The sequence below is a fragment of the Melanotaenia boesemani genome, chromosome 22, assembly GCF_017639745.1.
Source record: "Melanotaenia boesemani isolate fMelBoe1 chromosome 22, fMelBoe1.pri, whole genome shotgun sequence".
In the NCBI taxonomy this organism is placed as follows: domain Eukaryota; kingdom Metazoa; phylum Chordata; class Actinopteri; order Atheriniformes; family Melanotaeniidae; genus Melanotaenia; species Melanotaenia boesemani.
The window spans coordinates 8096302-8121704 of NC_055703.1; the positions used below are offsets into that span (position 1 = coordinate 8096302).

A 25403-nucleotide genomic window follows, 5' to 3' on the forward strand; every position below is an offset into this window, starting at 1 on the left:
GGTAAGCATGTTTTCCAATAAACATCCATATGTGCTAAAGATTAATGGAGAATTTCCTATTTATTTATTCAGTGAGATATGCTATCTCAGAATATTTCATGCTAATATTACACTCCCCTGCATGCATATGCACAACTAAGTGGCTGGATGCAAACCTTTTTAATCCAGTAATAACGTATTTTTTCCCTATCTTTAAAAAGATTTGTGTTTCCTTGTGTCTATTTTTGCCCTCATGCATGCTTTCACCATTTTTTTCCCTCTACCAGCCAAAACAACGTGTAGATTTTCTCCTAATGGCGGCAGCTATCAGTCGCCACAAACACTGGCATGGCAACAATCGTCTGCTGGTCAGTCGTTTCATTCTACTCGGCTTGTTTGCCAGAATAATCTCACTAGGGCTCCATCACAGGGCCAGCGCTGAGAGTACATCAAAACTAAGAAAATGGCTACCATGACAGGCTCCTGGCATTCCCTACATTTGGGGGAATGATGAGTGCATTTGATATAGTGTGGCCCTGTCCAAAAATCATCATTCCACAACTCAAATCCATAGCAAGTCACTGTACCTGCCGGTTATGAATATCCTGCACCACCCACCTTTTTGCAATCTACACCTGACTTTCATCTCAGTCTTTTCCTCGTCTATCTTGGGCCATTCTCTCCTTCAATCTCCAATTCACCATCCGTCCAGCAATATTCTACTCCTTCATTTGCTCCCTGCTATTCTCCCTCTCGCTGTCTCAGCAATCAGTTTGCTGTGCTCTTCTTCGGGTTTCTTCAGCTACAGCCAGAATTCTTCTATCATTTATCTACTTTTCACTCATTTCTCTCTTTCATTTCTCCTCTTCACTACCCATCCATCAGTTTCTATGCCTGCTCTTTCTTCTCTTTTGTCAACTTGTTTATGTCTTCTACTCCATTAAAGTTTGTATTCCCTCAGTAGGTGCACCCATGTCCTTCAAATTCTCCTGCTTGCTTTCCCTTGATCTTCCTTATATTCTCTCGCAGGAATCAGACAAAGCCAAGGAGAAAATTCATCAGGTTGCTCTGAATTTTAAAGTCTTGAAATAATAAATGGGACTAGCGGTTTGTACCCTTTGCTTAGTCTGTCTTCTGAGAGTGAAGGAAATGGTGTTACAGACAGGGGTGACCAATGTTTGGCCCAGGGTTGCATTGGGAATTATCTCGCTTCTGTTTCAAGGCAAAGAATGTCAGATATTTTGAAACAACTCGTTATGTCTGTTTCAGGTTGCAGGAGCTGTAACATTGTGTCCATCTGTGCATTTGAAAGCATGTGTTTGAAAATGAACACAAGGCTTTTCTCGCCATGACCGACCCTCTTGAACATGACACAAAATGATGGTATGAACACACACACACATACACAGACACACTTTCCCTCAGGCACCAACAGAGTCGTTAGGCTAATAGTCATTCATCTGAGACAACGCCTGAACCCCAGCCAGCTCAAGGCAAAGGGTGATGCACAATTTCTACCCGGCTCAGCCAAGTAATTCTTTGATTCCAAAATTCAAACTGACGCACATAAAAAAAAAAAAAAAAAAAAAAAAAAAAGCGATCATGCAATCAAAAGAGTACAGCCATTCAGAGTGTTATATAAGGAAATTGGAGCCCTCTTAAACAATGGCAAGCCCCTGCAGTAATGTGGGCTGTCACACAAGTACAGCGGATTGTAGGAGAGATGCAAAAAGCTGTGATGAGCGGCGACTGCAAAAGGAGGAGGAACACGGATAAAAAGGAATTTGAGGACAGAAAAAGAATAGATATCTGAGAGGGCACTGTTTGAGGGGGAGAATAATTAGAGAAAAGAAAAGACAAAGCAGTCAACACACATACACACACAAATCCATCGCCCACATGCAAACACACATGTAAGCCTGATGGAAATGTTCCTGTATAGGATCCGTGTGGGTACATTGTTGTTGGAGCAACAGCACTATGAAGTCTTATTTCTCATTTCTCTATTTTTATTTGGTAAACCTGCTCTTTGAAAACCAGTCTCTGTAAAACGACTTATACAGACTCGGCGGGTTTGACATTAGGGTCCTAGAACTTAATCTCCTTGCATCCATTTCATACTGTCTTTTGCACTGTGAATGAAATCAAAGCAAAGACCGCAAAGATAATTATAGGACAGCTTCTTGTTTTCTTTATTGCAAGTTGCATCTGATATTAGCAGCTTTCTCTCTGCTATAGAAACACTGAGCTCAAAGTAATTGCCGAGATGAGACAGCAGCAGCATTACGATAAAGTCGAAGTGTGCAGACATGAGACAAATGGACAGAAAGTAAACAAGCTAAATGTCCATTTGCATTATCATTTCAAAACAGATCTTCTCAATCTGTAACTCTTGACAGAATAATCTACTTCTTCTTCTAAAGAGCTGATTATAAAGTTTAAAACATGTCAGATAGCCCCAGACCATCTCATTAAATGACCCAAACCCCAAAACAGTCCAGTGCAGCTTCTTTCTGTGTGTCTATCAATCTCATCTGGATACCTTTGTTGAAACATTTTAAAATGCACTGCAACAAATTTGAGTATTTGTGTAATATTCTCCAGCTATAGAGAATAATAACAGTAATTGCTTAGTAATGTGCAGTGCAGGACTTCATCATTGCAACCTACAACCACAATAAGAACCACATCAATCAATCAAAGCAGAACATGTTTTTTTTAATTGCATCTCATGAATGAAATTAATTTAAATATAAGGCACGAGATGATCATTTACTGAGTTAGTCAGAGATAAAATAAATTGTTGCTTTGCTACAAGTCAACACCTTGGCTTCTTTAGTTTTCCCAAACATTATCTAATTTCTTACAGTCCAAGTTTTTTACGACTACAAATCAGAACATGTTTTTTATATCGTATGATGTGCAAAACTGCTGTACACCTGGGAATGACTGCAGCTGAAACACACTTTCTGACCTGCGGTCTTCCACTACACTGTCGGCACTGGGACTAATTAGTCCTTGTCACATGTCCTCACTCTTGCGATAAGCACTGTAGTGGAATCTTAATAATTTAGTTATGTCATCTATTCAACTTTCTGTAAGGATTTTTTTTTGTCTATGTGGTGAATATTCATTGCCCTGCATGCTGTTTGGATCCAAAATTGATTTACTGAAAGTAAAGTTTTGTGCAGAACTTTGACACTCAACTGTGAGGAATGTGAAAAATAAAATGTACTTTCTTTCATTTTTATCAAAATGTATCAGGACAATAATGAAAAAAAATTGGGGTTATAAAATCTGGTTATTACAATCTCAGATAAAGAACAACACAGCATATTAGACCCTGTAAAAATGTGGCCATCCAAAAAAAAAGACAAAATGCAAGAGGCAGAGTTTGTAGAAATAAGCACACTACGTATACCTAAGAACTACATTTAGTAATAACTTATAGAAATAGTTGTAGGTGCTGTAAAAGCTGTAAAATAGCTGTAAAACTCAGTAGGTGTTCAGGTCCTGTAGCTGCAAAACAAGCCCAAACCATCAGCCTTCCACCACCATACGTGACAGCTGGTAAGAGGTATTCATAATTATGTGTTCAGTTCTTTTGTAATTTGGTGTCGAGCAACATGACCAAACATCTCCACTCTGGTCTCATGTTTGCAAAGGACATTCATTCTTGCCCAGATGCAGTTATGCTAATCTATGCTGTGCTGTCATGTTCTATATAGAAAAAAAGAGGCTTTTTCCTGTAATTATATCAATCAACCCGTTTCTCTTCCTTGTATTCTAATCAACTTTAACACTTAACATGTTAACTGAGGCTTGTCGAGTCTTCGGTTTTTCTTTGGCATTTTCTCCGAGCATTGTAGTCTAACCTTGGAAAGAAATGGTTGGGACGTTCACGCCTGAGAATATCTGCAGGTGTCTTGAACATTTTCCACTTGTGAATAATCTTTCTTACCGTAAAAAGATGGAATCCTAATTGTTTGGGCAGACTGATGGGGAAAAAAAGTTCCCTAAGATTACTGCTGATGTCTTTCCTCCTTAGTGCTGTGTGCTTAGCATTGGCTGCTACTTATCCTCTTAAGCAGTGAGGGGATTGTTTGTATTTTCTTTTTCTGCTTTTTTTTCTTCGTTGTTTTTTTTGTTTTTCGTGCATTACCAATTTACTTGAACTAAACTGGAGATTTCTTTAAAGACTAAGATATCTGACTGGAGCTTCTGTCTAGCAAAACCGATACAGACAGCAAATTGCTCAAAGTCAGTACTTATGTACTGAGAAATCATATTAATACAACTGTTAAATTAATGCAGAAGTGGTTGTTAAATAAGAAAACAATAAAACCAATAAAAAAAAACATGCAAGAGAATGAAAACCTGCTAAGTTTCTCCTGCTTGGCACCAATTTTTCAAACACCAATATTAAGATGCTCAGGTTTCAGGTTATTCTTCATCAACTCCATCTGACAAGTGAATCACCAACACCCATGTCCTCACTTTTTCTCAGAGTGGGTACTGGAGTGTGAGAAAGCAGTCGATGAGTCTGAACTTGAACATCTAATTCCTCATGAGATGACATTGCTTTTACATGGGCGGGACGGATAAAAAAAAATCAATCGCAGTTGAACGTCTGGCAAATTATCAGTGTGGTGAGAAAGAAATTACCACAATTTTGATTCCACGGACTTCAAACTCCATTTCAAGACAACAGAAGGTGGACGACAGAGGGAATAAACGTTGATGGGGTTTCTTAAAGAAAATCCAAAGGTAGAGTTTTTTTTGCAGTTGATTCTTTAAAAACAAACACTATTGTAAAAGAGAAAATCATAAGAGTGGAGCATGTTGAGCTCCTAACCTAAACCTAAGACCATTAAAGACAAAGAGTGGTCAGATTATGTTATAAACTAAATTGCCTCCTTGAGTGTTACATGTAGTTGTGTAAGTGATGGAGTGCCACATGTATTAGAGTTTCTCAGTATTTTCCAGCTTTATTATGGCTGAAACACAGTTGTGAAACCCATTTAACATCATCTGGTCAACTGAAAAGCAGAAGAATGGCCAGAAGTGAACCATAAGAGCAAGCCAAGCCATGCCAGGAGATGCCTTTACTGTCAAGTCACCAGTACAAACATGGACAAATAGTTTAAATCAGCTCATATTTGTTTGCCTCTTACCTCAAGGTTGTGTCTGCACTGTAGCATCACTTCAATTTTTCATTATGGCTAGGGGTGCACCATCCTTGTACAGATTTCAGTTCACGTTAGCGCTGTATCTGGTAAAACAACACTACTTCCTCTTCAGCATTGCCCATTTATTCTGCATCTCTTTCTGCTTATTTTCGTCTCACCACTATGCTGAAATTTTACCCCAGTGATCAATGAAGCTCATAATATCTTATGTCATCCCTGCTTTTTTGCCTCAACTACCACTTTGTGCCCCTGTTGTTTCCCTTTGTGTCTGCTCTGTTTGACAAAGTGAAATTGAAGAGAGGGGTAAAATAGAAACAATGTGGTTTCGCTTAAGCCGGTTGATTTGGAGACACAGATATCAAACTTGAAGAAGAACCATCTTAATTCAATGAACTGCTAAGTAGAAGCAGGAGAGGATTATTCTTCCCTTCACCCCTCCTTCTCTTACTCTTTTCTTGCTACCTGAGCAGCACATATCTGTTTAAATGAGGAGAGTGCCTGAGCCTCCAAATGGAGCGGGCTTCGTTTGATGACCCTATTTGTATTCAGTTGCTGTGCTTCTACTGACCTGGGAATGAGAGATACAGGCAGGCAGCAGCTTTATCTGGCCAAGAGGCCACCCTCAGCCTCTGCCTCTATCCCTCCGTTGCTCACCCACTGACCAAATGTCTCTCAATGCCTTTGTATCCCTTCCTCAAAATGAACTGGCCAGATGTTGCACAGCTGATGCCTCTTGCAAGACAAAGGATTTGAGCTCACAGTGCTCCTCTCCTGTGGAGTCAGGCATGATGGTGTGAATGGGTATTTTGAGGCACAGGTAGGTATTTTACTCAGTTGATTTTGTATTAGCTTTTTTCTCCTCTTGGGAGTGTCCTCTGCATGCAAAAGGAGATGATGTCCAGTGGGTCTAAAACTATACTGTTATTTCACTCCTACAATTTTGTGCAAAAGTCGTGAGCCACCCCTAATTTCTCTATGTCAGAAGACACTGACTGAAGCATGCAAACACAAATAGAAATACAGTATATAAGGAAAAAAAAAACAAAACATAGTTTGTTCAATTCTAATGCACTTGTATGGGAATATTGGGTCTAAACAGCTTCATTCTTCAACACAGTCTGAACCCTTTAAGACATTAGCTTTTTATAGTTTCAGGAATAGTTCTCCAAGCTTTTTGAAAGACTTTCCAAAGCTCTCCTTTGATTGTTGGCTGTCTTTTGTTCTGTTTTCTGTAAAGATGATCCCACAGTGCTTCAATAATGTTGAGGTCTGGGCTCTGGGGAGGATTCAATACTCTATCAGACCTGCTGTCAGTGATTTTCAGTCCAGTTCTTGTGTCATTTGGCATACCTCAGCTTTTCTCCTCTTTTTCCTTCCTTAAGAATGGCTTCTTGACAGCCATCCTTCCATAGAGACCATTTCTGATGAGAATTCAGTGAACAGTAGATGGATCAACGGAAGGTCCAGATGCACCAGATATAGCTCATCATCTCTGGATAGTTTTGACACTTTATGACATTTAATTACATGCAACTACAAAAGTGGAAACAAATGACATCTTTCTGGCAGGCTGCTAATAACAAAGTGCCTAAAAAACAATTTACAGTCTGGTTCTTTGCTAAGTTGTCTATGATATGTTGACACAACACTGTCTTAACCCTGGAGTTCAATGCCTCTTTTTGCTGGAATGATTCATAGGTTAGTGTTAAGTGGCTTAACAAACACCACACATTCCACTGAAATTATTCAGTTACAAGGACTGAACTGAAAAGAATAGACAACAAAAGCCAATGTCCAAGAAATTCTTTGAAAAAACATTCAGAAAGCTTGGAGAACTGTCAGTAAAGACCATTCTAAAGGATTACAAGTAAGCCTGGCTGCTTGGAAACAAAATATAAAGAAACAAAGGATGGCTTAAGACTTGCACCGTACAGTATAAATAATTCATGTGACAAAGGATTAATGATGTAGGCAGTACCTGTGGGAAAGTGCTCGTTGACCGGCCAGTTGTCCACCTGCAAGGTTGCGTTGCCCCCATTCCTGGTGAATCGGACCAAATGGTATTTACCATCATTTACTGCTGTTGTTGTCTCCTTAACGCTGATGTCCACCGTCCCGATGTTGAATGTCACACCCACGTTGCCTTGTTCCTGCAAAAACACACACACACAAAAAGAGTAGAAACAGTTGGTTGTATAATCTTCAGTCTTGTCAAACAGTACTTGAAAATATCACTAACCATCGATGCTAAAGGAACATAAACATTTGAACTGCTTCTGTACAATGAGTCCACCTACACGATGAATTAATTATACAATAAATGGAATGTAAATAAGTTCAATAAGGCTGTTTGGATGAATGCCCTCGGCCGGTGCTAATGGTGAACTACCCGGAGAACCTGAGGTTGCTCGTGCGCTACGCTTCATTATACAACTGTAATGTGATGAAAATAGCCTGCCAGCAGAGATTGTAATGATGAGTAATGTTCCCTGCAGCCTGTCACTATGAAACTGGCAGGACAGATGCCTTTTTCTGCTGTGGTTCTTACAAACTCTATGATTGCCATATGTTTTGTTTAGCTCCTGATGTTAAAGCAGTAATACCACGTCCATAAATCCCAATGCCTTCCCTGCCATTTTTTGACTTCTCTCCCTTCAACCCCACTAATTTTCACGAGCTGCCAGCGTGTTTTACTGTGACAGCTTCTGTATTCATGGCCGTGTGGGTGTTGAAAGTGGAGGCAAAGCGATGAGGAAGAGCTGTGTTTTCTGTGTCATTTGTTTTAATCCCCCATAGGGAATCTCTCATTGTAATTACTTTCTTTAGAAGCCCGGAGCAGTGGGACCATTTCTCATAACAAAACCAAAATTAGGAGTGTTTGGATGGAGTGGAGGGAGCAGACACATGTTGTTAATTGATCAGCCGAGGCATTGGCTTCGCATGGATGACTTTTAAAAACACAGACCCTGATAATGTTAAGCAGAAATTAACTGAATTTTTCAGCAGAGATACATTGCAAGACTACTACAATGCAGTGTGTGACACATCACTTAATCCTACTGACCTCAGTTAAATGTCACATGCTTTTGATACCTCAGAGAAGCACTTAATAAGGCCAATGCAGTTCCTCAAGCTGCGTTCTCAAATATACTATAAGTCAGATCAAAAGACTAAAATACAATGTCTTAGCCTTCTCGTCCCAATATATTTCTGCTGAGTTTCTTCCCTCTAGCTTTTTGCTGAATTTGTGAAACACAAAAAGATCAACATGGGTTCAATATCTAACAAATATTAACTTTTAAATGTAATTTGCTCCCACATTTCTCACAGAAAGTAGAGCACCTAGAAAACCTTCAAGGAGGGAGAGAACTCACTTTTCATTTCTCAAAACTAGTTTTTTTTGTGCAAAGGGGCAGGAGTGTATTTTTGTCTGGAATTACGGTGTAGCTCATTATTTAAAGGTAAGATTTTCCACTCAGCTTTTAAAAAGACACAAACTTCCAAAAGCAGATAATAATGTGAACCCTGTGATGACTGTTTCATCTGTAGATTTTCTTAATTGCTAGACAGCTTTAAGACTTTAGCATGCTTGTACTTAAAGTTAAAGCATCATTTGTCTATTCAGACCTGGAACAGTATTACTCTGTGCTTGAGACTGTAATGCAATGGACAGTAGAGCAGCTCTCCCTTGAAACAAACTCCATCTAATAATGGAATAAGAACGTCACCAAAGACATGAGAAAGCCATCTCCTAAAAGCCGAGGTAGTTCTCGGCGAGGGAGTCAGACAATCTGAATGTGCACTTCACGTCTCTGTCGGAGTGGCTGTAAATGGGCTCTTAATATAAGTAGTTGTCATTAAAAGTCAGAGCAAGTGTGGGCGCAAGTGTGCGCAGGCATGCACACGGCAAGGCACATGTACTCCGCAGAGATATATGAGATAGACAGAATATGCTGATGATTTAATGTGACAAGGTGACGTTCTGTCTGTGTGCTGTACCATGGAGAATTCCACTGAACAATCTCAGCCTTCCTGACTAATGACAAGACCTTCTTCCTGGTAGGAAAAAAACAACATGTTTGACAGCCAGAGCGTGAACAAAAGCATGGACACACGTATCAGTGCTAGTGCATCCACTGTGACCTTGCTCTGGCAGCAGCGGCTCTCCTATGTAGCCACATCAAAGCCACATCACCAAACCACTAATACCTACAAACAAAGACGGATTGTCACCTCCCGCCCCCCTCGGGCCTGGTACAAACAAACAAAAAACATAACAACTGTGCCTCAAACCAATGTGCAAAAGATGAAAAACTATGTGTGCCTGTGCTTTGCAGCCTCTTCTGCTCTGCACTGCTCCTGTTGTCCAGCCACCCCTCACGCCTCTGCCACCACCACCCACCTGCCTGCCCACCCCGGCACTGCAGCAATGTTTGACTGACAGATCCAATTACGTTTTTTATTGGCCTGTCGCTCGCGAGGCAGGAAGGCACTTCATTGTCTCCTGAGCAAAGGGGAAAAATGGCTATTGTTCTCTTAGCGGAAAAGATGATGGCCACTGTTCTAGCTGTAAACAAATGATGCAAAATGATTCACACAGTTGAGCCCAAACAGACACTGACACACATGCAGTTGCAAAGTCATAGACTGTATCCTTCCATCGGGGAGTTAGTTTCTTTAGTGTCACATAGGTAAAAAGAAACAAAACTGCTCTCATTGACTTTAAACAGCAAACACTGAAGACATGAAATCACAGTAATTTATTTAAATAATGGGCTAAAGATTTTTCTTTAGCCTAAATCGCCCCCCCCCCAAGCATGTAATTTAAGTGTACAGTAGGTGTGGGTGTGTTGTATCCACATTCTTTGTAACTAAGCGATAAATGTAATTCCACCCCTCCCTTCCCCAGCTTTGCTGTGAGCAAGCTCAGGCTTGGCACACGGAGTGTTAGTGCTCCCACGTGCCCCGGCGCACGCTGACATCAGTAATCAGGCCCGCCACAATCCAATTCAGCGTCGATCAATGCCTCCAACACATGGAGGTGCCGCAGGCAGAGCAGAAAGACTGAGAATCACTCAAAGCGGTGGTGGGCGATCCTGCAGACAGCCATCGTGGCTCTCAGCAGACAGCTGCTGCACAGAGGACGATTTGCTCACAATAGACATCCATTCCCAGCACGCTGAATGGTCATTCTGCAAAGCCACACAACCTCCAGATGGATAAATACATCTGACAGCCTTTTTATGGAGGTGAGATGGGTTGAATAAGCATGTTTAGAGGGGGAAATAAAACAGCTGACAAAAGGAATAGTGGGAGCAGAGAAAAAAAAAAGCAAAAAAAAAAAAAAAATGGATTAGTATATGTAGCATGAGCCTGGTATTTTCTTCAAGATGTGCATTGGAAGCACTTTAAGGTCAGACAATGTTATTAAAGTGGGAGTTTTTCCCTCCACAAAAGGTATTACATTCCAATCAAACCTTGATTGAAATCTGGTATGGCCAGAGAGTAGTTGTAGTGGGATGACTCCAGTGAATCTATATTAAGGCTCAGTTGGGAGGGAGGAAGATCCTGTATCAAGAATGTAAACATGTCCCAGGGTGGGAGTTTGGGTTACATACCCCCTCTTTTTATCTGACATCAGTGCTCAAGTTAGCTTCTGTGGTCAGGGGCCATCAAAACTGGATCATGGAGGCAGTGGGAGCAGAATCAATAAAGTGCAAAAGCCTGGACAACGCGAGACACACTGGATTGATGCACCTGGCCTTCACAGTGCCAAAGCCATTTATCCTAAGTAATTGACAGAAATAACTCAAAGATGTCACAATGATTTGCAGCTGTCTGTTCCAGTGTGCATCAAACTCTGCAGTCAGAAATTTGCTAAAAGTTCAGACGTTAGAGGCTATTAAAGGGGGTTTGTGAGTATGCTGGCCTTTAGTGCTACAGTAATTTTTCCATGCACAAAATGTACCGACAACCCAACAGGCCTTGGGCCCGGCGGGAGGCTGGCATTTTTGTTACGGTCTTGAAAACACTGAAAGTCGTAATTACAGACAGTATTTTCACCCTAGGTTGAACATATGTCAGGAAGCAAATATTTAACATGTTCAACCAAACAAGAATGAGCAAAAATAATTCAGAGGCTGCTGTTAAAATTTAGTTATCATTTATTACCTCTAATATTAAGCAAATACTGTTGATTTATACACAAACACATGAATGGTGAGGGTGTAAGTGATCAGTGTGGTTTGCATCTATGTGGTGGTTCATCAAGCAACTTTACACAAACAGATCCAATTTCAGCAAATCATAGGAGAGATGGAGCAGGCAAAGGAAGAACTCATTCAATTAAGTTTTAGTTTTAACTGCATTTTGCAGGACTGTGGTATGTCCTGGTACTGTTGTATCATATGGCACATGTTCTTCTTGTTTGTCTTTTGTTATTCATAATCAGCTCTAAGTTACTTTCAACTGTGGATTATGACACAGACTAAAGGAGGCAAAAATATCCATAAATTTTCCATCCATTTTTATCATGTTGAGCCTATGAAAGAGGGATTATATACCCTGGACAGGTCAATAAAGGGGATGTAGAAAGTCAGAGGTAATAGAAAAACCCACAGTGAGCACATGTAAACTCCATATAGAAAGGCCAAGACCAAACTTTGAACTGGGAATCTTCTTACTACCATACCACCTGCAACAATTCATCCCTACATCCCTCTCGGACCAGTTGTGATGCTTGCTTTCATTATATCCTTTCTATCCTATCATTATATGACTTAGCAGCAATTGACAATAAGTGCAATTTTAAAGAAGCAGTTAATGAAATAGAGAATCTCTGGATCTCGTTAGCAAGTGATGGTAGGATGGAGCAAGAGACTGGAAGATGGTGTAGGGGAGCCGGGGAGTGCTGCTGGGGAGAAGGATGTCTGGGTCGTCCTCTTTAGCCTGTTGCCTCTGCCGTGGAAAAAGTGGATGGATGGGAAATCTTTAGTTTTAATATTTTGGTTTAGAAACTCATTGAGTCTTACTGCATTAGAGCATGGACCTACAGATACTTTACATTCATAGTATTGTCTACAATTTTCATGAATCCATGATAATGGATTGATTCAATAAAGGAGTATTGTCTACAGTATTTACGCAATGTCTAAAATATTTATGTTCCACTGTTATCCAGAAACACACCAATAAGCCATAAAATGGGCAGTATAATTAATTTGGAATCAGTCCCACATACAGCATACTGACATAATTATCCGGCAGAACAACAAATTAGGATTAATGCAACACTGAATATAGCCTCAAAAAATACAGTTTATTCATTTTTTACTAATGGTTGCTTCAAACTGCCCAGCTGTTGTAGGAACCATTTTTGTGAACTAGTTTTAAAAAAAAATTCATCTTCATTGGGAAAGGAATCTTTAATTGGTGGTGTCTGGAAAAATTGTGATATGTAATGTGAAGTTCTTTGAAAAGTGGCACATGTTCTATGTACAAACTGGAAAACAATCCATTGTGCTTAATGTCATCACTGATTAGTTTACTGGCCATTTCAGTCTAAATAAGCAAGTATAACTTATGGAAGTTGTTTGCTTTAATTTATTCTTAATGGAAATGCTGTAAACTGAGACAAAAAAAGAGAAAAACATATTTTGCTGTCCAGTTAAGCAATATGAGGCATGGATGTGATGCTTATGTAGGTCTGCTAACAAATAATGAAAACAAAACTTATTTTTGAAAACTACAGTATAAGCTACTGTGAAGTTGACACAACTGCAGACACAGTTTTACTTTTTCATGGTAAAAGCAGAGTCTGCAGAGTTCCTGTCTTCATGGGGTGACAGTGTTAATGCACTCTTCAAATAAACGGAAACTGGGAATTTTTTTCCATAAATCATTAAATGGCTCCAATGTTCATTCAGATGTTCATAATCAGCTGCAGAGTTGTTGTGAGAAGCCATGTGGGAGGATACAAGGCACAGAAGCCTGGATGCTTCTGAAATATTGATCACACCTAAAAGAACCCAGCGTTTCAACACAGACTGTATTTCACACCTGAGAGGGCCAGGAACAGCTTCCTCGAGTGGACAGGAACAAAATGGCCTCCACCCAGCTTTACTTAGTGCCAGTGTAATTGCTGGGCTAATACCAGTGAGTCCATTAGCCAGTTGGTTAATGCCTGGGTGTGCCAGCTAGAGCTAGTCCACACCAAAAGAAGAAGAGTCATTGCATTTTTAATCTGAACACAGGCAGCAGAGCTGCTGGGGTAGGTAATGGCTTTGACTCCTGTGCTCGGGCTCAATGTCAAACTCGGAGACTCGCTCTTTGATCCGCTGCAGCAGAATATGAATCGCGCAGGGTCAGCTTTATCAATTATTTACACACACTCTTTCTCTGTTTCCTGTTTGTCCGCTCTTGTGGCTGTAACTTGCCCTGACACTAATGGCGGACGGCCTGGTGAAAACATTTATCAGTGTTACCGCAGAGTCCTCTCCAGCTCTACACTATCACTTTCAGCCTTCTGGAACTTAGACTACTGACAATGCACTGATTCTAATCATCACTGCCAGACTTTACGGTGTAGGACTGGGCTGCATTGTCTCCATAAAGTGCTTGCCCCTGAAAGAACCTTTGGCTTCTGTTATCATAGAATGTAGCTTACTTTAAAGTTCCAAGGTGGTCTGACAGCTCTTACGCTAGGACATAGTAAATTTAAAAGAAGAATGCAATCTGAGTCCAAATTGAACAGTTTTATCCAAGCTTAAGGAGAGTTTGTTCCCCCAAAACAATTCCATGGGGTGTTTGTTAATGAAAATAATAACCTACACTCATGTTCCAAGAATATCGGACCTCCTGTGGTCATGAAAACAACTGCACATGAAGAGTCAAAATGGCATTAGGCCTCAACTATGCTCAACGTTAAATATGCATACACATATGAATGGAGTCTTCTGATAACCTTTTGCATTCATTAAGTGGAAATTTCAAAACATTTTCAAAAAGCTTGTGGATGTGTAGCCAAACACAGCAAATGGAGCAGTAACGCTGGAAATTGTGGGGTAGTGTCATGCACTATAGCTTAAAGTGACCAGCTAAAATAACAAAGAAGAAGAGGTCATGCAGATCACCACTTTTTACGTCACTGTCTGAAGCATTATCATGATCTCCACCCTCATCGCGTTTGCTATTGTGCATCGCTTTTAAAACTGACTGAACCCTGGACTCTGCCCTCTAGATTATGTATTGCTTAACAACCCACATCAAAATAAAGGACACACGAGGAATATGAGGGCAGGGATGTTTGACAGCGTTTGAAACAGACGTTTATCCATTTATGCACATAAAGCTACCATTGGCGTGATTTGGTACAGGCATACCTCCTTGCTTCAGCACACCTGATTCAAACGAGTGGATCAATGGCAGGCTTGTGTAGAGCTTCACAAACTTTGGGTAAGATCCATTTAATTTAGAGACATCTAAACCCTAGGGGATAGTGGTCCTTTTTTTTTTTTAACACTAAACAAGTGATACATTTGCCTAAAACCCAACTATAAGGTTACAAAAGTATTTTATTGTCGTTATAATGTTAGTGACTTAATGTAGCTACTTGCTGTATCTGGATGCTAAACTTGTTTTCTACAACTGAAAGTGCTGCACATAACTGCAACTTATCATTTTGATTAGAGGACTTGTTGTTTTATGAGCTGCCTGAAAGACTATGCCTTAGTTGTTGCAGCACATGGGCATTTATGCTGTAACTATAATGGTATTATTGTTTTGTAAGACATTGCCTATTTAAATACTTGCTAAACCACATCCCATTGCTGAGTGTCTGACATTGTTCTTACAGTGACAATAAAATATTTTTATCTGATCTTTAGTATTTTAGAAATTTGGGTTAATATAATCCCTAAACTAAATATGAAAATCAGATGTGTTGGTTTAATCTGTTTACATATTGAAGTCGTTATCCATTACAGTGCAACCGTGGCTTGGTGGGTTGAATGGACGCCCTGCAGCTGGAAGGCTGGTGATTCAATCCCCACACCCTTAATGTATTCAAACTGTCATTGGCAAAGAAACCAAATCCCATGTTGCCCCTGATATGTTCATCAGTGTGTGATGGGAGAGGAAAAATGCTCCTTACATAGAATGCAAATATATAACGAAAAACGCTGTTTCTGAATGTGTGAAGAACTACAATGTATAGTACTTTATAGAAGGTCATATTCTACTTTACAAGTGTGGACCATTTATAATTCAGTCAAAAAGTCGCTCCTTCTCCTCTGTAATAAAAATGTGGACCTTTATAAAACATATAACTAAGATTTTATGATAGATTTGCAACGGTGAAAACACTATTTGCAAAAGACATCCACTCAAAGGGTCGCGAATGTCATTCCATCTCTGTTTATGGTGAGAATGCTACACACTTCAGGTAATTATAGTGCATATTGCAAAACGACAAGCTTGCCAAACCACAGAGGCGTGTTAAAACTTCAGCTATGAATTTTCATCAGCCTGACCTGCTGCTACATTACTTCATTTTCACCATTACAATGCAGCATAACCAACAACAGGTAATCAGGTGGCGCACAAAGTCACATATATACTCAGCATCAGCACTACCACGATTTATTAATACTTTGCTTGGACTGATGTTTTGCAGTAGCTATTAAGAAAATGCTCATAAATCTTGAGGATGATTACTTTTACTTGTATATAAAGTGTATTTTAATTTAATGGATTCTGACGCAGCATCTGTTTAAGAGGACAAAAGCTCCGTGTGACCTCACACTGTGCTATGTTGGACCACATGGTCCTCATGCACCAGGGGGCTCATTAAGCAGGAAAAAAAAAAGAAAAAAAAAAAAGAAGTGAATGAATAGGATTTGTGCAAGATGGAATAATATGCTGTGAAAGTCCATTAGGGACCAGGCTAATGAAATTGAAACAGCTTGGTGATCAAATTAGAATCTGTTCGGCAGATATTTAATTTAATGTGCTGCAGAATTTGAGCACTTTCTATTTGGTGGCCGCACACTGAGAGTGGCCCACAATAAATCAAGCAGCCACACAATTTATCCAGTGGTCTGTCCAACTTTCCAATGCAAACTGCTTTCCTGCTGCATTTCACTAAATCAAAACACAGTTCAAGTAGGAACAACTGGACATAAGTAACGACTTGCCAAACTACTAAAAAGAAAAAGAAAAAAAAAAGATGTTCGTGCTGTGTTTTTTTTCCCCATCGAAAAATACCTTGAGTCAAAATCACATGCATGGCTGCAGCTGCTTGGTAAAGAGTCACAGGGTGAAATGATTTGAATAGACACAAAAGAGTTCAGCTTGTTTGAAGAGCAGCTCTGGTTTTTCTTGCACGCTCTCCCTACCATGTCTGTGGTTTATGCAAAATAAAACCACACTGTAAGAAAGAGGGTGGACGAAAAAATAAAAAAAAAAGATAGAAGCTATTTCAATTAGCTTCACATCATCCCATTTAAAAAATGGGTGGTAATTAATCAAAGCCTCTCTACAGAAACTCTGTCAAATAAAATAGAAGGGACGGACCAGGTTTCTTGTTTGTGTAGTTGCCATAAATGGATATATGAATGTTGAGCAAAGCTTGGGCTGCAGTTCAGTGACTGTAGGGGGAAAAAGGCTGAGACACAGCTTTTCATTTCCATCCATCTGTTTATATAAGCATACTATTCTGGGCACGCTCTTCCAGGCACAACAGACTGATGTAAACACATAAATGAGCATTCAACCACACACAAACACAAATGATTGTTTTTGTTTTCATTTTTTAACCTAACCCCATGTTTGTCCATCCAACATTGTCATGTGACTAGCATTAAGATTAAATGTGCTCACATCAATGTGTGTGAGCATTAGCATTAAAATGCTAATGTTGATGGCTGCCATACAGCAAGAGAGTGCTCTGATCTCTCACACCGGCTGTGTCAGGTCTGTTGAGGGTGACATTAGGAAAAAAGAGGCTGAGGTGCTTGTTCCTGGATCACAGGGCATGATGAGGCCAAAAAACAAGGCTGTCTGTGTTCTCAACACTGGGGTCAGACTGCAGGGGTTGCAATTGCAATCTTTGGCATTGAAGTCAGTTGGATTTCCCCGAAAATTCAGACAACAGAGAGGTGGGTGGTCTGTTGCTACGGGTAACCCTGCTTTCAACTTTCCCTGCTGAGGTGTCAGGGACAGAAGGAGAAAAGACACCGAGCATGGATAAAATGATTAAAAAAAAAAAAAAAAATTCAAAAAAGGGGAAAAAATATGAGGTGAGATGGGGAAAAAATTATTAACCAAAAACAAAACATGACACACTCTTTTCTTCTGCTTTCTATTTCTCCGTCTCCAATTGTCTACTGAAGAGATTCCGTTTACTATGATTTGAGATGTATTTAGTTTCAAATCCTCCAAGATTCTCTGTGATAATATCAACCCGTGGGTTGCTCTCCTCCGCTAAGCACCAGACACACACCACTGCAGTTTAAATTCACACCATTTGCAACGTAATTACTTGAACTTGAAGAGATTTTGATTTACTATGATGATAAAAAAGTATCTCTAGTTGCTAACTCTAATATAACGGGTAAATTAGAAGAAATACGTGTGTGATGCCTGTGCAGCCAGCTTACACCAGATGTTTGCAGCAGCTTTACCATCTGAGTGCCCAAGTAGTAAACTCCAATTACTTAATGTCTTTAATTAAGAGCTAGATGAATCTTTTCATTTCTCCTATACAAACAATCTATATTGTCTTTAAAAGCATAAATAAACAAGGGGAATGCAGCTAGAAACAATCTGCTGATTGCCTCGCAGCAAATCTTTTTAAACCTAAAGTACAGCCCTGGTTGACTGATTTCTACTACACTGTATCCTTCTATTCTTTCTAATCAAAATCAGAAAATTTCAGGGAAGATTTTGCCAAAAAGCAAAGGCATCGATTAGGAAATGCACCTGAAATGTTCTCCTTTTTTTGTCAGAAGAGCACTGTAGGATATCTTTAAGACTCTTCCAAGGACAAACATATTGAGTTTTAAGGTATAGATGTCCACAATTTAATATTAAAAAGCATTCAGGATATATGGAATAATTTTTCACAGTGACAATTCTCATTTCAGATGTGTGCAAGTTATACTGTAATCCTAAGCGATTATGTAACTGTTAGAAATGCAGAACAGGTTATCTGCAAAGCATTGTTCCCAGACAATCTAAAACTACGAAGTAATAGTTGTGGTGCAAATGGATTTTGGGGTACTCAGAATGTATTAAAAAAGCTGAAGTGTCTCTTAAACTTGCATAATACAGTGACATTTACATCAATCTTGGACTGACATCACAACATGGTTTCAGTAATACACGAGCTACAGAAGGTAGCCCAGCTAAAATATTACTCAGTGTTCAAACAGCACCCTGTGTTCTGCATCAAAACCTCCTGCTTCACATCAGTGTTATTATTTAATATGTCATCTTTCAAATAACATAAGCAACATCCAGAGTGTTTATCCATTTATCACATGGAAGTGATTTAAGATAAGGTTTACAAAATGTAATGCATGAAGCTTTACATATTAAGTGGATAAAGTGCTGCAGTGAAGCATAACAGAAGCAATTCTAAATGTATCAGACATATTATCAAAAAGATTTAGAAACCTGAGAATAGAGTCTGGCTTTAGTACAATGCTGGCATTAAATATGTATAAACACTCTGCTGGGCTATGTATATGTTATTTTAGAATCTGAAACCTGATAGAATCTGTATATACAATCAACAGCCCCTTTGGGCCTGCCTTGCTAGTCCTGCTTTAGACCCTCTTTTTCCTTCAGGACTTTCTTAATTCTGGGTGTTATAGATTCAACAAGGTGTTGGAAACATTCCTGAGATTTTTCTCCATATTGACATGAAAGGATCACGCAGTAGCTGCAGATTTGTCGAATGCACATCCATGATGAGAATCTCCCATACCACCACATCTCAAAGCTGCTCTAATGGATTGACATCTAGTGACTGTGGAGGCCATTGGGGTCCAATGAACTAATTTTCATGTTCAAGAAAGCAGTTGGAGATGATCTGAGCTTTGTGACATGGTGCATTATCCTGCTGGAAGTAGCCATCAGAAGATGCTACACTGAGGTCATAAGCGGATGGACATGGTCAGCAACAATATTCAGTTAGGCTGTGGTGGTTAAAACCTGCTCAGTTGGAATAAGGGGCCCAACATGTACAGAGAAAATATCCCTCACACCATTTCACTAACAGTTGATACAAAGCAGAATGGATCCATGTTTTCATGTTATTTACACTAAATTCTGACCCTATGGTCTGAAGTCTGCAGATATAATAGAGACTCATAAGACCAAGCAGCCCTTTTCCATCTTCTATCATCCAGTTTTTATGAATGTCTGTGAATTGTAACCTGAGTCTCCTGTTGTGATTGGCTGATGAAGTATCTGTGTTGACAAGCAACTGAACTGATGTGCCTAATAAAGTGGCCGATGAGTGTTTATCCTCCACTGCAGTCAAGATGAAAACAAGCCAAGTACTGACCCCGAGGCCACCTGCTCTAGAACACACCATAACCCTGGGCTGATTTAACCCAACGTATGGCCGAATACCCGAGTGAGGAAAATACTGTGATGAGGGTTCAGAAGCCACATTGGGCAACATATGCCATCTCCCTGTGCATGGCTGTCAAGTCAGCTTGATACTAGCTTTCAGTCTAAGATCCACTTAGCATTTATTCATTTATAATTCATGACCACATCCGGTGCATTAAAGCTGTGTTAAATCAAGCAGAACTACACCAAACTCCTTGGAATCTATGGGGAAAAATGGCTGCAAAGTGATGGTAAAGATATTTTCAATAGCTTGTCCCAATTATTAATTTATTTTACAGTGTGGAAAGTTATTGTTCTTAGCATATCAGTAAAGAATGGTTAAAAAAAGAGCATAAATGAGAGTTAAAATCAAGTTATGAGACCCACTGCAGTGAAACAACATGAGGGCCCTCAGCATGCTGGCTAAATGTGTCACTGCCACCTTTGCTGGATGAAGAACAGGAATAGGGGGGTAAGGATAGGGGAGTGCTGAAATGGAGACATGAATAGCCAGCACCTAAAATGGCTGAATAAACAGGAGGAAATCTAGGTCGTTCTGCCTTTCCCACTTGATGAAACACTGAGGCAAGTGCCCTACTTCTTGACTGCTTTGGACACTTTCAGGCCAAACATGTCGTCCAACCCCCCCCTTACAATTGCCTTCATGATGAAAAAGATCATTAGGTAATATTTACAAACTATAGTAACTTTGAATTCACATCTACAGACGCCATCCCTGCTCATTTGTCCTTCCCTGTCAATTATTCTTCATAATTATTTTTTCCTTACCGTTTCAAAATGACATTATTTTCATGAAATTAATTGGCCCAACAGTAATAAGGCACCAGTCATTTTTAAAGGCAATTTTCTTTTCCCTAATTTGAAACTGCTAAAAGATAAGTGCATATCAAAGGCTCAGCAGATAGCACTCATTGCTTCTCCCCTCTCACAAAATTAACAGGGCTGCCTGCAGAGAGAGGCATGAAATCTAGGTGATTGGAATGCAAGGAGATGCCAATGTAATTCTGAGAAACACCATTAACGTTAATCAGGAGCTCCATATGATTGATTATGCTGATGCCTTCTTGCATGCTAGAGCTTTGTGAGCATGCTGATGCATGTCAGCCAATGTAAGCATGTCCAAATGTACAATCTAAGAAGGTGCTGAGTTCACTATTTTGCCTGTTTTTGGATTTATTCAGAATTCATATTTCAGGGTAGGTAAGATTGTCATGCTTGCTCATGAGTGCTTCAGCGGGATAACAGCAAAGCCAAATCCTGCTTGGGCGTGCTTGCCTGTCCTCAAATAGTAGCAGCATGAATGAGTCAAAGAAAAACATGTACACAAACAGTTGCTTTTATGTGTCAGGTAACAATACTAACAACAATAAAAAAAATCTTGTGTTCCTTACCAGGTCCTAAAATAAAGTGAATGCAACCATAGATGAACAGAAACATATGACATATTACACCATATAATTATTAATGAGCTAAAATTAAGCATAAATTAAAAAGGGGTTTGTGAGAAATTAAGTCCACTTATTGCTTCCATAAGAATTAACAAGTTAAGTAGCAGCCAGAGGCTGCTGATCAAATGCACTTAATTAATTAATCACTATCAGTGTGATCACCTTAATAAAGCAGAAGTTTTTGTAGTTTCCTGGTCTGGAGGATTCAGGTATGTATTAACTCAATGCCATTGAGGAAAAACATCTGGAGAATCAACTGTTCTGCCCGTCAATCTAGAAAGGGTTATAGGTCCTTTTCAAAACAAATTGGAGTCCATCTTTATACAGTAAGTATGACCAATTATATTGTAACATTTTCCCAGTCCCCTGTTCTCCGCCTTTGGTGGAACGTATTCAACACAGCTGCTGATCTTCACTGGTATGAACATCCCAGTAGGTAACCTCCAAGATTAGACCATGCAATGCTATGAGATATTGTAAATAAACTGTAGAAAAAAGAAAAAAACAAAACAAAACAAAAACAAAAACAAAAAATATAAAAAGCTACTGTAAATCTTAACCCCCGTTTCCACCAATGGGTCCAGGTTGATTTTCAGTATATGACCTTGTCATTACTTTGACAATGAACTCCTCTGTATACCAAAGTATTTTACAGTCAAATGTGAGGTCATCTGTCCGACAGCTAAAACTCGGCCAAAACTGGGTCATGGAAAAAGACAATGATCCCAAACACAGCAGCAGCTCTAAACAGAATGGCTGAAAAAGAAAAAAAACAAAAATCAGTGGTGCAAAGGTCCAGACCTCAACCTGATTGAAATGCTTTGGTGGGACTTTCATTACTCTAATTATTTCAAACAGAGGTGATTCTATGACCTACTAATCACTATGTTCATTAGAGTTTGCATTTATTTCAATTTAAGACCATGTAATGACTGGATTACATTTATGTCTTTATTATGTCATTAGTCATAAAACCACAGAGCTGAAAGAGAGTGCACTTTCATTTTTCTGAGGCCTGGTACACATAACAATTTTTGGCCTGTTTTTGTCCCGATCTGGCCTCTTCCCGACCTCGGACGGCAAACGCCCGCTCATCGTGAGATTTTCCTGTCCAATTATCATTTGGTCTGAGGTTTGTTACGAGCCGATTTGTCCCGATAATCTGCTCTGAAATGGGTCGTAGCCGACAATTGGGACTACTCGTTTAACGACTCGTGCATTATGACTGCGTTGATGGTGACGTGGCACGGAATGTAGCCAATCAGAAAGCGAACTGGCTGGGGAACAAGGAACTATATGAAGTCTGTGTTCACGCCGTCTCCAGTCTCTTTTTTTTCAGTTCTGGCTTATTCTGTTAACAATAGTCCCAAGACCACTATCATTCCCTCTTCCTGTATGTCCTCTTCCACGCTGTGTGTTGTGTTTTCCGATTGTTACTATGTTTCTTCATTTTTTGCCGGTTGTTGCTATGGTTCTTCTTCTTCTACGTTTCGACATTTGTCCGGCTTGGAGGACTAGATTGTAGATCAGTTGCGGGACAGCATCGTTATGTGTGTGTTGTTCTGTGATTACATTTTCGGAGCACAGCACGCACAATACGATCAAAACTGATTTTTTTTTACATTCACGTGTGTGGTCTCGACCAGATAAAAAATCTCATAAGATTAAAAAAATTGTTATGTGTGTACCAGGCCTTTAGATGGGCATATCAGCACATATATATCTAAGTATGGAGAGGCTCACTGAGGGTATAAAATAGTGAACTGGAGAAAATTAGAAATATAATGTCTATCTTGTAAGGGTGAGACTGTGTTTTTAAATATCATAGTTCCTCTGAAAGGTCTGTTCCAGGTTCCTGAGCCTCTACTGGACATGACAGCAGGGGACTCATAGCTGTGTGAAACATACATAAAAAAGCACAAACACAAAGGAAGTCCCACTAGAAGTCCCAGGAATTTTGATGTCTCCCTAAAGTCCCAGAGAAGGGTCGAAAGACCTTTAGTCCAAACTGACGACTCTGCTGGCAAAAATTAGCATCTCTTCATTTGTAAATGCAGCCATTACCTGAGGAATGCACCCATTGCATCCAGCCCCTCCTTGTTACCTTGAAACGTCTGGTAAATTCTGTGGCAGTGGGGGATGGTGGGCTGAGGGGGATAAATAGTAGCTAGCTTCACCTCGAACAAATAGAAGGAAGCAAAATGCAGAGGCGGCTTACAACTCAGCAGGCATTGGACCTGATCCTCAGCGATACAAACCCTTGTGACTCAGATGGAGAAGAGATACAAATTCAGCTGGATTCGGACTCTGACTCTGAGCAGTCTTCAGGTAAGATTTGAAACTATTATTGAACTTTTTGGTATGACAAATTTCTTTCTTTCTGCTTTGTCCTGTACTGTGAGTTGCAACACTGGAATTTCTCCATTTTGGTACAAATAAAGGATTTTTTTAATCTTATTTCCAAAACATCCTATTTTCGTCCTCTGAAATTGTGAAATTGTTTACCTTGCAGATGATGAGACTGCTCCACTGCCAGAAAAGAGGGCTCGGTTGGGAAGTGAGAGGACAGAGATGGCTAAAGATGGCACAGTGTGGCATGAAGAACAGCTGGGGACATGTCTCAATTTCACCCCAATAGAACCATACGGCACAGATGGAGAGCCAACTGCTAAGGCCAGAAGAAGTATCCGGACTCGTCTTCAAAGCTTCTTCTGTTTTATAACACTTGAAATGCTTCGTAGCATTCAAGAATGGACCATTCAGCATGCACGGCAAAAGGAGCAGGCAGATTGGTTCATGAACCTCCCAGAACTAATGGCATTTATTGCAATTATTATCTTGCGGGGGGTGAAGAAAGTTCCATCACTACGTGACAATTGGTCAGCAGAGCTGGGAAACCCACGAATCATTGCTACTATGGCCCGAAAGCGCTTCCAAAACATCATGCAACACCTACGCTTTGATAACATGTTCACACGCAGTGAGCGAGTGGAGACAAATAAGTTTGCTGCAATTTCTAATCTGTGGGAATCTTTTGTCAATAACTGCATCAGATCTTATAACCCTGGTCGACACATCACTATTGATGAACAGACTCGCTGCAGTTTTCTGCAGTACATTGCAACAAAACCGGACAAATTTGGCATTAAGTTTTGGCTGGCTTGTGACTTGAAATCAAAGTACATTTGCAATATCCTGCCATATCTTGGCAAGGACCCCAGTCGTCCCAGTGGAGAGAGACTCTCTGAGAGTGTAGTGATGAGGCTGATGGAGCCGTTCATGGATAAGGGCAGAACTGTAACAACAGACAATTTTTTTACATCGCTGTCCCTTGCGCAACGACTGCTTAGCCGGAAAACCACCATCCTTGGCACAGTCAACAAGATTCGCCGGGAAATTCCTCAGTCAACTAGACTGAAGGACCACACTAAATTCACCACTCGAGTGTTTTCCACCACTGGTGCAACACTCACAGTATATGCGCCGAAACGGAAAAAGACTGTCTATCTTCTCAGCAGCATGCACAATGTGGTTGAGACTGAGAATACCACCAAAAGGAAGCCAAACACTGTCACACAATACAACACCACAAAGTGTGGTGTGGATGTGATGGACCAGATGGTGCGGGAGTACAGCGTGCGTGCAGGAACACGGAGATGGCCAGTCGCCGTGTTCTACAACATGATCGACATGGCGGCACGGAACGCTCATGTTCTTCATAAGGAATGCACCGGAGTGCAGGAGAGAAGAGTGGACTTCCTGGTTGAGCTCGCGAAAGAGTTGGCCAACTCTCATGTGAGTCAGAAGAAGGCACATAAGGAGCAACTGCTTCAGCAGCAACCTCTCACACCTAGCCCTGGGAAAAGGGCAAAATGTCAGGTCAACCATCGATGCAAGAACAATTGCGCAACTGTAAGATGTGTTGACTGCTACAAATACACATGTGGCAAATGCAGGATGGAGATACCATGGAAGTGCCAAGCATGTTTGGACTTAGCACAGACGGACTGCTGAAAGAGCAGAAAAGCCATTCACACAAGGGCATGCCACTGTAGCCTTGTGTAAATATTTGTGAAATTGTTTCATTACTTGCATTATTTTAACTGTTTTGTTGTTTTTTTTATGACAAAAATAAAAAGCATTGGAA

General features: G+C 40.2%; 1 protein-coding gene across 5 annotated transcripts in view; it reads right to left on the reverse strand.

Moving 5' to 3' along the window:
- LOC121633718 (neurexin-3b-like) overlaps positions 1-25403 on the reverse strand; it is a 185880-nt gene that overhangs the window by 40523 nt on the left and 119954 nt on the right. For all 5 annotated transcript variants that reach the window (XR_006009116.1, XR_006009117.1, XM_041975912.1 and 2 more), the window contains one exon: positions 7147-7318. Coding sequence is in view for 3 of the 5 variants with exons in the window: in XM_041975912.1 (XP_041831846.1) it covers positions 7147-7318 (172 nt within the window). In the remaining 2 variants the exon portion in view is untranslated. The remainder of the gene's footprint in view (positions 1-7146; positions 7319-25403) is intronic.